Source organism: Cyprinodon variegatus, unplaced genomic scaffold (assembly GCF_000732505.1).
Source record: "Cyprinodon variegatus isolate N-32 unplaced genomic scaffold, C_variegatus-1.0 Scaffold333, whole genome shotgun sequence".
Classification (NCBI taxonomy): domain Eukaryota; kingdom Metazoa; phylum Chordata; class Actinopteri; order Cyprinodontiformes; family Cyprinodontidae; genus Cyprinodon; species Cyprinodon variegatus.
The window spans coordinates 683,325-702,821 of NW_015150786.1; the positions used below are offsets into that span (position 1 = coordinate 683,325).

The 19,497-nt window shown below is 35.9% G+C and overlaps 1 protein-coding gene across 2 annotated transcripts in view; it reads left to right on the forward strand.

Annotated features, from left to right (window-relative positions):
* The window catches only part of pgbd5 (piggyBac transposable element derived 5), a 27,915-nt gene extending 12,244 nt beyond the window's left edge, over positions 1–15,671 (forward strand). Inside the window, exons 3-7 of one of the 2 annotated variants that reach the window (XM_015385191.1) lie at positions 4,473–4,607; positions 8,944–9,124; positions 11,183–11,380; positions 11,973–12,081; positions 14,088–15,671. In XM_015385191.1, coding sequence (XP_015240677.1) covers positions 4,473–4,607; positions 8,944–9,124; positions 11,183–11,380; positions 11,973–12,081; positions 14,088–14,283 — 819 coding nt within the window. In that variant the 3' untranslated portion in view covers positions 14,284–15,671. The remainder of the gene's footprint in view (positions 1–4,472; positions 4,608–8,943; positions 9,125–11,182; positions 11,381–11,972; positions 12,082–14,087) is intronic. The other variant, XM_015385192.1, reaches the window with a different exon arrangement.
* The last annotated feature ends 3,826 nt before the right edge of the window (positions 15,672–19,497 follow it).

Here is a 19,497-nt window from a genome sequence, read left to right on the forward strand (position 1 = left end):
GGATGGATGGATGGATGGATGGATGGACTAAAAAAACATTTAAATACTTCCAAATATTATTCAAATATCGGTGTATGTAGATAATATTTATCTACATAAATATTAAAATAAATCCACAGAACAACTCAAATTAACAAATAAACTGGACTTTCAATCTCTTTCACAGAAAATACATTAAAATATCCAATAAACCCATTCTAAAACTATAAAACCAGTAATACTATAGTGGTTTAGATCCGTGCTCAGTCATTTATTGGAGGTGTCTAATCAAAGTGCAGACTAAACTCCAGTTGAAAATCTATTTTAAGACTTAAAGTTATGTTCACAGATGCTCTCCATCCAGTGTGACTGATGTTGAGTTTTCTCCCAAAGAAAAAGAGCAAAGATTTCACTCCCTGCGTGTGTAAGGCTGGTAGAGATAAACTCCAGAAGACTTTCAGCTGCGGTTCTACAAAACTGGCTTAGAGTGGCTGAGTACAAATATGAGCTAGACTTTTATGATTTTTTTTTTTACTTGCGAAAAAAAATGAAAATCATATATTCATTTGCTTCCAGCCCACAATAATCCTCGACTTTGTATTAGTTTATTAAAAAGATTCTATCTTGTAAAAATGCACCAATTTGAACAGGACTTCAAGAAGAACTGAGCCCCATCTATCCCCATCACCCTCTGTGACTCCACAATTGACACTGTGGAGTCTTTCCACTTTCTTAGAACTATTATCTAGAAAGACCTAAAGTTGGAGCTGAACATCAACTCCCTCACCGGCAGAGGATGTACTTCCTGTGGGAGCTGAAAAAAATCAACCCACCAGGGAAAATGATTGTGCACTTCTGCTCCTCCATCATTGAGTCCGTCCTCACCTCCTCTATCATCATCTGGTACGCTGTTGCCACCACCAAGGACAAAGGCAGACTGCATGTGTGTCATCCGGTCTGCAGAGAAGGTGATTGGCTGCAATCTTGAGGATCTGTATGCCTCCAGGACTCTGAGGCGTGCAGGGAAGATTGTGGCTGATCCCCCGCACCCCAGCCACAAACTATTTCAGTCACCTCCTTCTGGTAGGAGGCTGCCATCCATCAGAATCAAAACCTCACGCCACAAGATCAGTTTCTTCCCATCTGCTACCGGCCTCATCAACAAGGCCCAGAGACCCTGTGACACTGGCACTGCCTCTCTCCCTCCCCCGTTCAGGACCTACAAGCTACATATATGTAGCATCTCCAGACCTCCTGCGTTACATTAACGCATAGTCTACTTTGTATGTAATATATGGTCATATACTATATACTGTATATAGTATATTGTATAAAGCTAAAGATTCTGTATTCTCTATTATATCGGATTTGTCTGCACCATCATCTCCAAGTCAAATTCCTTGTAAGTGTAAACCTACTTGGCAATAAATCTGCTTCTGATTTATGATCAATTTGTGGCTGTAACATGGCAAATGGTATGAGTTATCAAACCTTTTATTACTGCTAGGAAAGATCTTGAAAAAACACATTCAAAATGGTTTAAAGTATCAAACATTGGTCAATATGTAAGAACAAAGAGAAAGTATCATGGTGAATACCATTGTTACAATGAAATTAAAGAAGGAAAAAAATCTTCTGTATTTCCCAAATTGTGAGGAAGGTTGCAGAGAAAAATGGTCGGCAGTTCCTTTGGATCCATTTTGTCTCATTAAAAAAACTAACTTAAGTTCATATTTAGTGTTTGCTCATTAAGGGTCCCTCGAGATGAATAGTTTCTCAGGTAAAGAGCTTCAGTTTTAGTGCCAGCATAAAAAAAGAAATGGAAGTAGCAGAAATTAACTGACTGCTTTTAGTTTGAGCCATTTAAGTGCCTCTGAGATCGGCCAAACAATGAAAGATGATTTCTATGCCACAAATACATTTGAGAATATTGTAACCCCCTTTATAACACACCCAAATTTAATTCAAGTTTGCAAATTTAAAGGAACACAGTTTAAATATTGAGGAGTTACTTTATAGAATTACTGCATGTGTACACAGATCATCTCCATCTGCTTGCATCTAAAAATGACAAAATTGAAATAATGAGGGCAGGATAGGCTGCCAGGGATTGTGTGTGTGTGTGTGTGTGTGTGTGTGTGTGTGTGTGTGTGTGTGTGTGTGTGTGTGTGTGTGTGTGTGTGTGTGTGTGTGTTTTATCCAGGCCAGTTTATTTCATCTGTTAGTTGACTGTGCCAGGGACAGACTGGGTGCAGACGCTGAAAGAAGCACAGGCTGAAAGCGAAGCTTTGTCAGATAATAGCTTACTCATTCAATAAACGTTTACCAGGAAAGATGTTTTTTTTTGTTTTTTTTCAACTGTGCTAACCTGTGCGCATGCACCAGGTTTTTGTATTTTTTTTCTTAAATTGTTGTATAGGGAAGAAGATGAAAGCAACATCCTTAAATATATATATATTTTTTTAACTTGGAGATGATGAATATGTGTGTTTCCCAAAAAATCTAAAAGAAGTTAACGATCCACTGGTTTTGGTTTCCAAGTCTGAAGACGTTTCACTTTCCATCCGGGAAGCTTTTTCAACTCAAAATGTCTGAATTAGCATCGGGTTCCAAGCTTTAAAGAGTAGCCCAACAAAGCCTTGTTAAGCTTTAGAAAACATGCAAATTGAACCAGAAGAACAGGTCTACCCCTTACTAATTGGGGGGTGGTTGAGTTCTTGTTGGCCTGCAATACCAGATACTGGCCTATGCCTCTGAAAAGGAAACCATTAGGTTTGTTCCATCTTTCTTTCTAACTTCTTTGCAATGACTATGACCTGGATGACTGAGAATCTTCACCAAAATACGTATGTTTGTTTGTTTTTTCCCGAGGCTGAGTAAAGGTTTAACTAAGGACTCATTTCTTTGAAACAAAGCCTTACTGTAGGTCATTACGGCCTGGACTGTAACCCACAGAGAGAACTCTGGCTTTGATGAATTCATTCACTACGAGGCTAGAAAGCATCATAATTTTTTAATGAAACAATAACACCATATTTGACTGAGAAAAGTCCGGTTTTTATTAATGCTAGGGCAGAACTAGACCTTTCATCCTAGCTTCTCTTTGGCTTTAATTCTAAAATGCAAAAGAGATGCAGCACAAGCTGAATATTTACACATGACGAATAAAAAGCCACAACCTCTAGTTTATTACTAACATCATAACTAAACTTTCCATGTTATAGACTTAGACAGATTTATTTTGTCATTTTGTATACACAAGTGTATACAAAAATAAATTTCGTTTAAAACCATTAAATTTTTTAAAGTGCAGCCTTCAAAACAGTAATAAATACATAAAAGAATAGTAATATAAACATATGACTATATATTTGCTATTATATTTATTTCTCCCTGTGCAAGCTTGGTTTCTCAAAGGGTACTCCATCTTCCTTCCACAATCCCAATATATGCATGACAGCTCCACTGAGTTAGAATATGTCTCATTAAATCAAAAGAGATTTAAATGATTGGTATATTTATAGCTTTCTGTTTTATGACCCTAGGGGTCGTGACACTAAAATGGGGATGTCCCACGATGGTTTTTCACAATCAGTGTGAAATAAGTAGATGAAACATTTATCTAAAGCATGATTCGAATTATTAAAATACCTTTAAATCAATAATGCCAAATTAAAATATTCAGTGTACCATTAAAAAATGTTTGAATTAAATGAAAAAAAATGGCATTTTAAAGTTGTATAAATAAATATAAAGTAAATCAGCTGAGTGAATGTCATTTTTGGTGGTCGCAATTCTGCTGCATTTTTATTTTTGGGATCACAGACTGAAACCTCTGTTTTAATGGATAAAAGATGAATGGATTAGTTTGTCTTGTGCAGTGATAACAGGAGATGACTTTGTTGTCAATTGGTGCTATGTGAACTATTTCAATCTAGCTGTAAAAATTGTTTTTCAAATGGTTTCTTATAACTGCTCAATAAATATTTTATTATTATCCTTTTGTGCTTGAAAAAATGATTAAACCAATAGTGCCCAAAAATGTAGTCACTGTTCATTAGCTAGCTGATGTATCAAAATAAATATATTTAACCAAATTCAAGCTTATTAAATCTAAACAAAAGGAGAAAGTCTCTATGGAACAAATGAGCAAAAGATGTTGGTTCTCTGCTTAGAAAGTTTTTCCAAGCCATAAAATGTCACACTTTTTATACTTTTGAGATCTGAAGCACTATTTTCGCTATTGGATTTATTTATATAATAAAACAACACAATGTTTGATAGACTTATAATTCAGGGTCAGAACTCACCATCCATTCTGTTTAAACTCTGGAGTTGATTAAAAGATAAATGATGGAACTGGAAAATATATTATTATTATTAAAAATTTTGGTTTTCTTTATTTTACATTTTTTATCCTTTAGAGAAAAGAGGAAAGTGTGAATTCTCAACTTTGGTTCATTGAATCACATATTGGTCTGTGTATTTTTCAGGTTCTCCATGAGCCGCTGATAGACGAGGACCCTGTGTTTATCACCACCTGTACAGAAAGGGATCTGAGGAAGAGGAAGAAGAGGAAGTTCAGTCTGTGGGTGCGACAGTGCACCTCCACCGGATTCATCTGTCAGGTAGAGGCAGCCACTGATGGAGGGGAAACATCACTCTACAGCAATAAATAAAAATCGCATCACTTTTTGAAAAAGGTGGTGGGAGATTGAGTGTTTGCTTTGAATCGGTTTTAATTTTCTGCTTTGAAATCTGAAGCTGAAAGGTACAGGAATATGAGGCAGGAAAGTTTCCATTAAGGCTTTCATGGAAAAAAGCATCAGAGGCTTTGATCTACAGCCTCTGTCTCAACCTATTCGATTTATAAGCAGGACATAGAAAACAGCTTTATTACAGTTTTCATTTTGTGGGATTGATGTTGAAAAAAAACTGCACAATTTACTTTCAGAATTGGATGTTGTGATGAGAAATATCTTCTGCTTGTGAATTTCTTTTTGATGCCACATAGTGGACTATTTACTGGCTTTAGATTCCAATCCCAGCTGCCGTGTCAGTTCTGACTGACAACACGGCGCTCAATGTGACCTTCCACTCCCACGCTTGTCTCTTATATAACACCAGAGATCCTCTGAAGACCAGAGCAGACAGATCTGTCCAACCCTCCTTAAAGCAAAGCATTAAACAAACCATACGGGTTCACATTTTTATACCCCAGTGATTTCATGCAACATATTTTTAGGTATTTGCCTCTGAGTCTTCTTGCTCCTATTGATAGAACTATTCTTCGTTTTGTTTAAAAACATTTTGGTGCCGACATCCTGAAAAAAAGCTTACTAGTTAACCACTCTTTTAAAGGATTAAAAGATTAAATCCACTGTCAGTGTTTGTTTACATAGGTTTTTCTCGTCTATTTTCCCTGTTAATATGTCCTTTTTCCACTGAGATGATGTCTTCCTGAATGAAATCAAACCCAAAGATTCCCTCAAAGTATTGAATCCAGTAGTTTGATGACAGGATCTAACCTTAACAAGGGAACTTGGAGATGATCCAGAAGGTGGGCTTGAAAATGTTTAATAAAACCAAACAAACTTGTGTAAAGCTGTTATGCAGGAGGAATGAAAACTCGTTTTAGCGTAGCACCTTAAACATTTTGAAAAGAATTTTACCTCTTTATTTTTGCAAAGTAAGTGATCCTCAATCCGATTTTAGGCTTGGTGTCTGTGATCTTTTCAAGTTTTGCATCAGACTGCTGGATTTAGGTCCTGACTTTGACTGGGCCATTCTGATACACGATGTGCTTTGATATAAACAATATGATCTGTACATCATGCTTCCTGATTTGGGCCTAGATTTACACATTAGTGAATCTAAAAAATACAGCTTTGTCTCATCTTAGCAATACTAAGCATCTTCTTGCATGTGTTTAAATGTTTCGCAACATGGCTTTTTGCATGCTCTAAAGGTCAATTCTAATGTTTTCAGTTATTTTTTTCTTGCCCCTTTTTCATGAATGCCTGAACATCAGAACGGATGAATAGAAAATCAATTTCCAGATTTTTACTCCTAATAAAAATCAATTCAAAGCATTTTTTTCCCTTAATTTCTACTCAAGCTAAACATTAAAACGAAAATAGTCTGTTTTAATGTTTTAAAGAAATCTGAGAAAGTCGTTGGGGGTATTGGGGTGGATGGAGTAAAAAAATTAAGCTTCTATTTTTTTTCATCCTACTGAGCTCTTAAAACACTCACCTGTTGATTTTGGTGAGTTAATTACCTCCCACAGCAAGACATGTCCAACTTAGTGGAATGCGACTGTTTACCATCCTTACATGAAGGTTTCCATCAAAGTTCTGCTGCAGCAGCTCATCCTGTGGATCAAACTGCTGTCTACAAAAGCAAAAACGTTTTAGTTTTTCCAGGCAGGAGAGGCCACAAGTACCTGATCAACCAATCAGCAGATTTGGGGCAAACAGGAGAGCTAAGTAGCGCTAATGGGGGGAAAAAATTGAACAAATCCATAACTATTGTCATCTAAAAGATGGTATTTAGACTGTGGAAGATAAAAGCAACAAATGCACGATTAACAATGATTCATATGTACATTTCTGAGTAAAATCAAAGATTTTACTTCTACTATTGTCACACACTACATGACGCAGAAACCCATATAACCAACAGCAGAAATAGAAGCGTATAATCTACTGTGCGAACACTAATCTCCAAATAAATCCCTGAAACATGAGAGCGAGACCCATCATCAATGAGATGGAAACCCCATCAGGTAAAAAGATTAAAGAGTCTGGTGTTAAAGCATTAGAGACAGTACTTCCACTTTGAAAAGTATGTAAAGGAGGCTCTTACTGAAGAAAGACTCTTTATCACAAACACTTTTAGTTGAGATTGACTAAGCCAACAAATAAATCAAAAGCTAAGGAGCAATAAGAGAAGAACAAGAACGCCAGATTGTAAATATAAGACCTTTTACTACACAGATCCCATAAATAGATTCAATTAAGCTATCTGACTATAAACACCACATGTGGAGAGTGTTTTCTTATTTAACCTGGAAAAAAGCCAGAGTTGCATTTATTCAACAAGATTTTAGCTGTTAATTTGTATTTGTTTTCTCCTCCATGAAAGCGGTCTAAGCAATCGATTAGTTATTTATAGATTTCTAGGACCACAACAGTTTACATTAGAATAAAACATCTGAACACGTTTAACAGGATATTCTTTATAAAATGTAGCCACATCCCATTATCCCATAAGTGAGAAACCATTAACATCCATATTGACTGCAGCCATTTAGCAGCAGCTCCTCATATACCAGTTTGCTGCACACCAACCTAAGACTCCACTGATGCATTCTTCCTCTGGATCAAGACTATCCAGGGAATGAAAAACATAAAAAGTAAAGAAAAAATGACTTTGAGTGATGTAGATCAATCATGGTGCATTAGTCCGTGCAGCACACAAGAACAGATAAGCATTTTTTTAGAGCATCTTGCAGAAGCATTAACACTGTCCTACTGATCTAATGGTTGCAGAGCTTAAGTAGATAAACGAGGAATATTTAGACTAATGCAATTTAACTCAGTGATGACTAGAAAATTAAACTGTTTTACAAAAAGGGGTAATGATTTGTTTTTTCTAAGATGTAGAGACTTAATGTAGCAGAGGGTAAATATAAATGAATTGTAATCTGGATGGAATAATAATATCAGTTATTAATTTTTCTAACTTTTAATATTTCACTTAGAATTTTGACATACATTTGCATTTGAAGAAATTAATATAATAGTTTCAACCTTCAGTCATCTGGATGCTTATTTATTTTTGATAATACCGTCATTAAGAGGAAATGTGGATTAACACTGAATACAGGATTTTAAAAAGTAAAATTAATCTCATTGATTGATAATAAGTCCCATATTTACAAGCCCAGAAAGGTAAAATCTACATTAATCCTTATCTCCAATAAAGATGTTACAACTTTTCAAATTTTCTGCAGAAGCATGACCTTACATTGATCAACATTGCTGAACTTTTCAAATCCTTTTAACACAACTTTTTTTTGCCCCATATTTATTTTGCACTGCACTGAACCCTTTTCATATTAATGCCCTTTTGCACCATTATTTTAATCTGGTTTCTTTTACTCCCACATTGCTACATTCTGATCACCACAGCACTTTATATCGGTAAGGTTTATGTTACTCCAACTGCAATATGCAATATATATTCTGTATACACTCTGCATACAAAATGACCAAAAAATAAATAGTTTAAGTCTGCACTAAAAGAAAACAGTATTTATACTGAATAAATCTAGTCACTCTTGTGTTAGAAAAAACAACTGTTCTCATTTAATTACAACGTGACGCTCATTGATACCGATAGTATTTTCTATAAAAAAAAATGTGTCTAAATGAACTAACCAGCTTTGAAAACTCTTATAGATATGATGGTAGTTTAATTACAAATCTGATGGACTTTGTTTTAAAATTTGATTTGGAATCAGTCAACTTTGGTTTTTGAATTGGATCTTATTCCAAAAACGATCCAAGAATCAGCATTTTCTGTCCCTAGTTATAGCCGATAGAAAACTGCAGGGAGCTTAAGAGGAGAGCTTTATTGAGGACATTCATTAGAGATTAGAAACAATCCTTCCCCCCGTGTCCTCCAATTGTAAAATTATGCAGTTCCATTTGAAAAACAGTTTTATGAACTATATAGAATATTAAAAGTTGAATTTATTGAAATATTGTCAGGGGAGAGATTCTGCTACTAGAATAAAGTCAATTTTAATGACTCTTCCACATCTACATCAGGGGTGACAATGACTATAGAGCTTTTCTACTTCAGTAATGACATTCATTTCAGGATGATAAAAGAGTGCTTAATCAGGAAACACGACAGGCTGTTCCACGCCTGATGTTCTGTCTGGTTTCTGTGTAGATCTCCGTCCATCTGAAGGAGGGACAGGGCGCAGATGGACTGGCTGCCCTGAAGAACAAGCCCCAGCTCCACAGCCTGGTGGCCAAGCAGCTCTGTCAGAACATCTCTGGAAAGAACACCATCATTTTCACGGGGCCGTCCATCACCAGCCTCGGCCTCTTCACTGAATTCAGCAAGCAGGGTACGTGAGCGCAACAGGGCAGCCGACAGCCTCCTCTTTGTCTTTGGAGTATAGATTGTAATCTCACTGCTTGTCTTAAGGATTTTTAAAATCTTTTTAAATATTTGATTTGTTTATTTTTAAATGAGCTTATATGACCTAATTCTCAGGCTAAACAGCACAGGCAAAAAAATAAATAAATAACACCACACTGCATAAAGATTTCAGCTTGAATTCTCATTATGTTTCAACCTTTAACCATAATGCATTAACAGAGGGTTTTACTCCAACATTTAAGCCTTTGAAAAGTTAGTTTTTATATTTTTGAACTATTGAACCATTTTCCTTTGAAGACTGCAAAGGTATGAAATGAAGGAGAAATCTTCATTGCATTAATCAGGCTATTCCTAGCCCCCTTTGGTTTAAAGATTTATTTGATTCACATTTTACATCTATAAGGATTGTAACAAATGATTATGGCATAAACTTTCCTGCATGTTTTTCTATAGCATTAGTGTATTTGAGCCCAGTGGGAAAAAAATGGAACAAGAAGATTGTCTACATTCATACATTCGAAGTAGATGTCAGTCACGCATCTCAGAAAAGCTGACATCAGAGTGCATACAGAGAGAGCTTTTAGTTTTAATATGTTTTTTTTGAGATAAAGCATCCCTTTTTTCTTGATAAACTAGAATCTGAAAGCTGCTGCTGCTGCTTCACAAAACACAAATGGAGACGCTGTAGAGTAGGGGGGGTGACTAAGGGGTTAAAATAAAGTGTTATATTACTCTCACCTGGTACTGCTGCTTGATTTAAAACAAAGCCGAGAAAGGAAGACGGCTGCAGCAGAAGTGGAGTTACAGTTACTTCCTTCTTATGTATTTTTTTTAATCAAAAATTATTCTGAATAGTTTCCCTGCACTATAAAGCCTAAAGGGCCTGAGATATGATCTATATTGTGCCATTACAGCAAGAGCCAGCTATAAACATCTCCTTCCTCCACAATAAATGACTGTGTGGACACACTGTTCTACATTTTCTTCTCTCAATTTTATCTTGCATGTGTAATTAGCAGACTTAATTGCTCTGCATTATTCTGCAGCACTCATCCACACTCGTGAACATAGACAGAAGCTGTTTGGTGAATTGCTAACGCATCAGCAACACTGACCCACATGCTTACTTTCCCTCAGCTCATCTGAGTAAAAATAAAGAGTCAATTGTTGCATTGATAAAAGAGGAACAGCTAAAACCTTAAGTTCTGATTAGGTTCTTTTGTTCCCATACTAAAGCAAGGAAAAATACACTACAAACCCACACTGCCTCCTTTTTTACTTAGATAACAGAATACAGTTTAGTTGGTTAGAAAGAAATAGTAGAAATATAACTTGCATTTGTATTTGGCTCCCATGAGTTAGAACTTCAAAAACCACATTTCAGTGCAGCTACAGCTTTAGCTAAAGTCCTTTGAGTTATTGCTCTATAATCTACTGGAGACTGAAGGGTTTTTCTATCGTCCGAGTGTCCCCATGGATTTGTAAATGTAGTTTAGTCTGTACTTAGACTTGTCCATTCTGAAACATGAATGCGCCTTGATCGATACCCTTACAGTGTGCGTCTCACAGGATGCAGCTCTACTTATCTTCATATCAAACTATACCATCTTTTCTGTCCCTCCTACAACTTGATACTCCCACCATTTCTACACAATGATCTTTAATTAACCTTTGAGGCGAGGTTGACTCAAAATACACCACCCACAAATGGACTGAAAAAATAAATATACACCAGATTTTTAATACATTTATCAATTTCTTTTTAATTTACACATATGTTCTAAGATCTTCTAAAAGGTTATCATTAAAAAATGTAGTTAAAACATGGCTGAATCAGGCAAAGTTCAAAAGGACATCAAAGAAAAAAGATTTGTTTTAGGAACTTTAAAATAAAGTGTCCATGGTAGTAAAACATGCTAATTATTTTTTAGCTTTTCCATTCATCTTTTTAAAGTTCCTTTTGAAAAGTGCACATTATTATGAGTGAGGTAATTTTTATATATATATTTGTTTCCCTGTACAGATATCTACTGCTGTGGCTTACTGAGCACCAGGAAGAGTGACTGTACAGGTTTGCCACAAAGCATGCTGGTCTGCAGCTCCACGCCAGCGCAGCGCGGCCAGTCACGGGTCATGATGAAAGGCAGCATGTCCCTGATCAGCTGGTACAATAAGGGACACTTCAGGTTTCTTACCAATGCTTATTCACCAACAAAAGAAGGTGAATAAGAGAATAAATAATCCTCTTTAAAGCCCCTTTCTTTTTTTTTTCTTTTTTTTAGGTGAATTTTATTTTAAAAGGTCTTCTGGTTATGTTTTTAGTGAAAATAAGATTCACTGTTTTGCTAAAATGCAAACCATCAGGAAATAATCACACAAGATCAAGGATTCCTGATACTGAAAAGCAATAACATCTTTTAATATGCAACAATTCATTTTTAGGAGGGGGAAGGATGATGATATCACCCTCATACTGCCTAATTGACTGTGTATAAGTCAACACATGGTCCTCACTACGATGGCAGAACGAGTGTGTGTGTGTGGGCGTGTCCATGTCCCAGATTGTTTAAATGGTTACTACCCTTTTATCTGGCCTGTGTGTATATGTAGGCGTCTGTTGGGATTTTATTAAATCAGTAATAAGACACAAAATAGCTTTAAATCCTTTAATTTTTTATTTTATAATTACATTTTATAATTACATCAAAACCTATTGTATGGATAGTTATAGAGTCACATTTGCCACAGAAAATCATAAACTACAGCTGCTCTCTTTTAGCAGACGCTCTACCATTCATCATCTGTGTCTTTGGCAGGTATAATTATTAAGAGGAAAAGTGGAGAGATCCCGTGCCCCCTCGCCGTCGAGGCCTTTGCAGCACACCTCAGTTACATCTGCAAATATGACGACAAGTATAGCAAGTATGTGTGGACCCAATACTGCCTGATTCATCACAATACTGTTATTGTATAGTCTTTGTTTTTTGGTAATTTGAAGCTTCTTTTTGTCATCAATGCATCTGAGTCTTAGAGAAATGCTTAAAAAATCATTTGTTCTATATTTATCTGCACTGTGGATGAATCCTTGTTACTGTGTCTTATGTAACTGGCCAATGTTTAGAGAGAGGAGGGGAAGGGAGTTAAAAAAGTGTCCTGAGTTTTCTGTTTAAAGAACCTCATCTTGGATGCTTCATAATTACCATTTATTTTAAGGCTTTTGTGTGTTAATAACTATAAAGGATGTTGTAAACATATTATGTGATATTCCACTTTATCACAAGTTTTCAACTAAGAAGCAATTTTCTCTTTCAAATCAAGACTGATATTTTGGAGAGAGTATATTTTGCTAAATAGATGTTGACATGCTTTATATCTTAGGACACAAAAATTGTTACATGACATTTTAGGCCATTAAAAAGGCAAAAATCAGACTCAGCTAAAAGTTGATCTGTACTATTTGCTGATTGTTTATATTTTTTTTTTCCTCTATCTGGATGCTCTGGCTTCATACCACAGTCCAAAAAACATGTTTTAAAGGTATATTGGAGAATTTTTTTGTACATTTTTGAAAAGACCCGCCCTTTCCACTTAAAAAAAGAAAAAAAAGTGCACATGAATCACCCTGTACCCGCTCCTGAGTGGGAACGCCTATTAAACGGGTGGGAGCCCATTTCTCCTTGTGCACGCTCTGTTTAAAAGTTGCTGTTTGCATAGCTCATACAAGCTTACTTTCACTATGTCAGACTCACCACTGGTAAGGGAAAATGGGGATGAGCACGTAACGTAGGACGGCCTTATGTAAACATATCACCAGAATGATTGACAATTAGGAGGACCACTTATTTGGATGATCCACCCAGAAAAACAACATCATCCACTATACCTTTAATATAAAAAACAGTCTGTTTATACTATCAGTGTCTCTAAATGATACAAGAATTATACAGAATCTTTTAAGAAACGATATTAGTCGGCTGATTCGTCAGTTATACATCTATAACACACTGTTTCATATTTGGCCTCCATTATGGTAGTAGAGCAAGTGGATAATGCCATTGAATGATAATGCTCCCTCATCACTTACCAAAGCATTTGACACTGAACCATATTTATTTTATTCCCCATATAATCCTGCTTTTCAGGGAAACAGAGTGGACTATATGCCCAACTCCACCACTTCCTGAAATTCCGCCAGCTCCTTTGTTTCCTGTATTTCATTACTGGACAAACTGATTAATCCAGGTGTGTCTGGCTAATGTTGTCATGGTTACTGAGGTCAGACACACCTGGATTAATCAGTTTGTCCAGTAATGAAATGAAGGAAACAAAGAAGCTGGCTGAAGTTCAGGAGCTACAGTAGTGTGTAGCAGACATGATTAGCAGGTGGAAGCTAAAAATCACAACAATGACCAAATAATATGACTTAATTATAGCATGCAGGTGCGTCAGTCACTCTGGGATGCTTGAAGCTTGGATCTAACTGTAAAATTAATGCTATCACTTCCTATTTTATTCATTAGCTAAAGGTTATTTGACAACTTTGACAAACTTGTATGGCATTAAATGTACTTTTCCAAATCAGTAATTGCTCCTTTAGTTTTAGAAAATTTTAAAACAATATTGTCATTTTATAGAAAATAACATACCCTCTCCTGATACGTCTGAATAATACAGTATACACAAACCATTCAGACCAGGGTTGCATTAAAACTGACAGGGGAGATAAGAGTTAATGTATAAAAAAAATCTAATTGTTTAGTCATGTTTTGATTTACCTAACAGGTGTTTTACAAAAGCATACATGACAAGATAAGAAACTATGGTACGGCAGCTATAAAGAAAGCAATGAAACAATATGGCTGTAAAAAAAAAAAATAACTATAATTTTTTTTCAGTTTTTGGGTAAACCATGTCTCTTTGTCTTATAGATATTTTATCTTCCATAAGCCCAACAAGACTTGGCAGCAGGTGTTCTGGTTGAGCATCAGCATCGCAATCAACAACGCATACATCCTCTACAAGATGTCTGACGCCTACGCCGTCAAGCGCTACAGCCGGGCGCAGTTCGGAGAAAAACTGGTCAGAGAGCTGCTGGATCTGGATGACTGCTCCCCCACGCAGTGAGAAGAAAGAGGAGGATGAAGAAATACAATCTCTCCCACATGTTTCATTTCCACTTGGTTGAACAGAACCTCATGGGTCTGTGTCACTGTGCCAAGCTCCTGTCTCTCTTCCACTAGCTGTTCATTTTTGCGCCTGTAAATATTCACTAATACACGACTGCACTGTATACATTTTTAAGAGCCACCTGAAGCATTTCCTCTGTCTCAGCTGCCGCTGTTGATCACATATATCTGTCAGCAGAAACAGAGATTAAAAGGCACCGACAAAATGAGTAACATTTCACTCATAAATGATGTCACCTTAACGTTTTTAGTCATAAAGAGTTAAACCAATAAAAAAAATCTATAAGGCTGAATTACAATAAAAAAATATATCTTTAAAAAATGTTTAAAAAGAATCACACCTGGCACCTTGTAACAAAATCAGTAAACAGAAGACACTGCATGCATAAAGAATGTAGATTGTGATGTTTGTGTTAAGTGTGAAAAAGATTTTTAGCTCCAGGCGAGCTGTGAAATAATTGTGTGTTATGTAAGTAAAAACTGCCATCTGCGTGTCTGATGTTGAGCCTGAGGATTTAAGTGTGTGACACCTGTGACTTAAACGCGTCGTGCCCCGGCACACGACGTTCGCTTAGAGGTGCATCGTTAATAAAAAAGGACGCCTCGTGCAGCACTGTGTCTATCGCATCCGCATCACTACTGCTTGCATTGAAAAAGGTCCAGACAATAAAGCCATAAAGTTCCCTCTGAACTTTTTCTTTTTATATTCTCTAGCTATAACAGCAAAAATAATTATTCATCCATGCAGTACTTTGCAAAAGTAATCATATTACTAAACTTTTCGAGTTTATCACATTTCTTATATAAAACAAGTGATCAAAAAGCATCTTGGAAATCAGAATAGCTGCAGCTTAAGTATGGCGGTAAAATGTGAATTCATTTTATAATTATATGCTGATGCTTGACTCACCTCAGGATGCTAGATGCTTAAAACAGTAAAACTAATGTTATCACTTATTGTTAGATTTTTCGTTTTGGCCAAGAGTTATCTGACAACTTGAGGGCTGCTCATATAGAATAAAATTTCCTTTTCCAGATGACCCTTTACTTCTTTAATATAAAAAAGGGATGAGTTAGTACAAAGTGATGGCCTAGTGGTTAGAGAGCAGGGCATTGGGTGCTAAATGGCTCAATATCCATACAATGCTTTGCAAAAGTATTCATACAACTTGAACTTTTTCCTAGATTTTCACACAATTATTAGATGGAACTGGTGATCAAAAGGCATCTTAAAGACCCTTAATAATGCAATCACATTGTTATTGGTGTAAAAAAACACTATAATGGCAGCAAAATGCTGTGTAGATGTGGACCAATAGAATTAAAAAGGAAATTAGGTCAGACCTATATCCAGTCTATGGCAAGGCCCGGGAGCTGATGCCCACTGATGCAGTGAAGAAGGGGACAACTTGTCTCTGCAAAGCCTTTACAGGCACAATCCAAAGGCATTAACTCTGTAGGGCTGTTTTAAACTACATGTTTGATTTTTCTTTTTTTATTTTATCAAAAACTAATTTTCCTTTTGTTTTGTTAGGTTATTACATTTGCACATCACCTTGTGTTGCTTATCACAATGCAATCCATGTAAAATAGTGTAAATGTTCAAGTTTTCTGAATGCTTTTGCAAAGAGCTGTGTGTTTAATTTGAAGATGTTAACTGAGCTGTCACAGTAAGGGATAACTGTTTATTTTCTATAAACTTCTTATTCGGTACCTTTCTTCTTCCCTGCATTGATTCCAACAATGTTTTTATCTAACTAAACATCAAATCCATTCCTCTTCATTTTGGGAGGAGTTATTTTCTCCTTTTGCGTCACACTGAAGTATAAATGAGTTTTAGAGGGCAGAAAATGTCCGAGTGCTCCAGCGTTGCCAGGCAGTTAGTACAGTCTTGGCCGATCTTCAGGTTTCTGTTTAGAAAATAATTGACGGTGCAAGCAGGTGGCAAAAACGGCTCTTGAAGCAGTCAGTTTAGAGCTTTGATGATGTGAGGTTTGAAATTGATGCAACTTAAAATGATAGAACAGCTTATGTTACAAAGGGATTTCATTAAATACTAGAGGACTTTTAAAGATGCTTATTGTTATAAGCCTCCTGTTGCTTTCCTCTCCTTGTCTGAGGTGAAACTGCTTCCTATTGCTGTCTGAAGAATGGCTCCTGTTGCTTGGTTTAACAAAGTGGGGCTTTGTTCCTGTTATCCTGGATGACCTTATGAAGGCTTTTATATGTATGAAAAGTTTTGTTGTGAGCTCTGGTTTGGTGTCAGCATGGTTTGGTGTGTGAATACATGTTCCAGTGACCGATGCACCCCCATCATCACAGTCCTGCACTTTGAACCCTGTAACCTTAGTAAGATGTTTTTAATTTTTACTCGTATGGCTCTGATCTGTAAATATAAGTAGGGAAATGAAATGGATAGTATTTATGTGAAAGTTAATAAATGACTAAAGAGTAAAAATGAATTAAATATAACAGAAGGGATTTTTACTGTAGGATTAGCAATTTGTGTATTTTGGTTTTGCATCAAAAATCTCTTTTACTCAAACTGAAGATTGTGATTGGTTTGTTTAATATTATAATTTCTGGAATCCAAATCATCATTGTTGTTACCCTTGTTCCTGTGAACTGCTGAACTTTGTGAATGAATGTGAGTTAATCACTGTTCAGCACCAACTAACTGTTTACCCAATCCCCTCCTGTCACATATTTGTCAGTGTATAATTTTAATACAATGTTTGATATCACATCATGGGGACTGTTTTCACTTGACTGCAGAATAATGACGATCTGATATAAAGTTTAAGAATTTTGCTGCATCACAACCAGAAACTTCAGCCTATTTTACAGTAATAATAGATGGACAAACTCAAGGTAAAAGATAATTTGTAGGTTAAAGAAAATTGAAGGACTGAAATTATTTGTTCTGGCATGCATTTCAATTCATCCCTATTGACTTAACAATTTGAAATAGGTTTTGCAGTTTTGCACATTTTTAGACTTAAGTTTCCACCAATTCCTTTTAAACGAGCTCTAATTTTGTCAGACTTGGACGGAGGGCGACTTACATGGGCCATTCTAGAACATTATAACCCAGCTGGATGGTAGATCTCAGCCCCAGTCTTCACATTTGTGGCCTTGTGCAGATTTTACTCCAGGATTTCTCTTCATTTAGGTCTTTTATCTTTGAATAAATTCCAAGCTGCTTCTGAGCATCTTTACAAATGAGAAAGTGTTCCAAAGAGGCCAGAAATGTGCAGGATTAGCTCCATCATTGTTACCATAGCACTCTCAGTTGCTTGTCTATCTAATTCTCTCCTTGTCCTTCCTCTGAGTCTAAATGTTTAAAAATATCTTCTCAGCAAATCTTAAGTGTTGCAGAGATAAAATATATATATATATATATATATATATATATATATATATATATATATATATATATATATATATATATATATATATATATTTCGTGAAGGTAAGTTTTACCAGAGAAGCATCTAAAACACACAGGACACTGGTCACTGATTCTAATGGCTTGAGGTGCAGTTTTGGTAGGTTAGTAGTTGTGCGACACCACTCCTGTTTTCCAGCTGATGAGGTAAATCTTGGTCTATCAGATGTTCAATCCCTACAATGTTATATAAGCTAATTAAAAAGCTCCACAATATGATCCCTGGTTGTCTGCTGTGTTACCTGATCTTCCTGAAGCAGTTTGTTTTCTAATGTCCAGTATTTTGTACAATCTGTAAGACGAACAAATACTTAATTTTGCCAGAATTCTCATTGGGTTAAGTTGCTAAAGGACGATGTGAATCTAAATAGAGGCCTTGACCTACATCGAGTAAAGACTGATGGTTGATTCTGAGTGTTTCATCTTCAGTTGCAAACGTTTAGTTATAATTGACTGAGTAAAACGGCCAATATGAGGAGAGATTTAGGGTTTCAGTTCTCTATATCATTTTTGTCTATAATCATTCAATAGGGAACAGTGCTTCCCAAAATGTTCAACATCTGCCCTGTGGAGTAAAAGAGCGAGTTTAAACTAATAATAACTGGACGAGCACAAATGTTAGGCAGACGGCTGTTTTTTTCATCTACGTTTTTTTGTTTGTTTTTCTTCAAAAACATTTCTCTTTTAGAATAATAAAAAAAAAACTTTTGTAGATCTCAAACCCTTTTACCATCCACTCAGCACAGCTTTAGTAAACACTGCCCCTGGTGTACACTTAACATCGATGCGGTCTGATGAAACAATCTGTGTACTAAAATATTAATATAAATCTAGGAAAATCCCTTTTAGGAGAAAAAAAGCTAACCCCTTGTTTATTTTACAATGGCTTTCCAACAATTAGTGATTTTTACCAATAGACTGGAGTGAACACTAGAATGCATCATGTTAAAGTGACCTTATTTCTTTACTGAAGTCCACTTTTGTGCTCCTCAGTGCAATCATCAGTTTCACAATGTATGTGGGGCAGTAATTAGAAAGCTATTGGACAGATACTAATCTCTGGATCTTACCGAATTTAGTAATTATGTGGGTTTTTTTCCTGGTTTGCTTTCTGCTCAAAGGAAATGGGGGCTCTATAAACCATGGTTGCTTGGCAACATATCTGAAAGACAGAAAATGGGCAGTTTTCAATGAATTATTGTATCACCACAGCTGCACAAAGAAAGCAGAGCAGCATTACCCTATGAACACTTCTGTTCATAGGGTGAAAAACATGAGGTCTTTATATTATGTTTTGGATGTTTATATAGTAGAAGGCTTTGTTACCTAATGATCTATTTAACTCTTTCTGTAAAGATAATTTTACTAACAGCTCTTTATTAGGTAGGCTACTTAAAAAGCCCCATAAAAGAGAGAAATCTAAACGGCAAGTAAAGGCTTTCTGTTTCAGAGATGTAAGGAATGTCACTTATGTCATTAAAGGTTTAAGAGTATTTACTGTAAAATGTATCTGAGAACTTTCAGTTGTTTAACACGTATTGCAAATCTGTGCCTTATTGCAATATCAACATAATATACAGAGCTGCAGATGGGGTTTTGTTTCTTTACTAATTTACTTTTGTTGGTTTTTTATTTTTCAGATTATCAAATGAAGGATAATATTTATTCATTAAAGTAGAAAGGCTATCCAAATCAACCAAATCC